Below are 693 nucleotides of genomic sequence, written 5' to 3' on the forward strand. Positions count from 1 at the left end.
GGGGCCTAGCAAGGCCAACCCCGAGTCCCTGGGGGTGTGACCCACCCAGGGCACGGCGGCGTGCCCAGGAGCAGGTGACTAGGGAGGCTGCACATGGGTCAGAAACACTGGTATTGGGCATGTGCAACGACATGGATGGACGTCAAGGACACTGTGCTAAGTGACATGAGTCAGACAGAGAAACCATACAACGTCGCTTCTGTGGGGGATCTAAAAAGGCGGAACTCACGGAGAGAGACCGTAGACTGGTGGTCAGCAGGGGCTGGGGGAGCGGGGAGATGTTGGCTCAGGGCTCCAGATTTCCTATTACATGACCGTGATTACGGCATGGTGATCACAGGTAATAACATCGTAGGACTTGCTAAGACCGTAAATCTTAAATGTTCTCACCACAAAGAAGAAATGGTAGTTAGGAGACCTGACGGAGGCGTTGTGACACTGTGGTGGCAAACATGTCGCAGTACACACACCCTCACACGCACACACACGCACGCACACACACGCACTCACACGTGCACACACACATGCACGCACGCATGCATGCACACACACATGCACGCACACACATACACACGTGTGCGCACACGTGCACGCATACACACACATGCGCACATGCACACACATGCACGCACACATGCACACACACATGCACACATGTGCGCATACACACGCATGCGCGCGCACATAGACGCG

The 693-nt window shown here is 55.6% G+C and overlaps 1 protein-coding gene across 1 annotated transcript in view; it reads left to right on the plus strand.

Moving 5' to 3' along the window:
• The first annotated feature begins 327 nt into the window (after window positions 1-327).
• The window catches only part of HTRA3 (HtrA serine peptidase 3), a 42,647-nt gene continuing 42,281 nt past the window's right edge, over window positions 328-693 (plus strand). Inside the window, exon 1 of the mRNA XM_025051838.1 lies at window positions 328-340. Within this exon, the coding sequence (XP_024907606.1) occupies window positions 328-340 (13 nt within the window). The remainder of the gene's footprint in view (window positions 341-693) is intronic.

The sequence above is a fragment of the Pteropus alecto genome, unplaced genomic scaffold (assembly GCF_000325575.1).
Source record: "Pteropus alecto unplaced genomic scaffold, ASM32557v1 scaffold5, whole genome shotgun sequence".
In the NCBI taxonomy this organism is placed as follows: domain Eukaryota; kingdom Metazoa; phylum Chordata; class Mammalia; order Chiroptera; family Pteropodidae; genus Pteropus; species Pteropus alecto.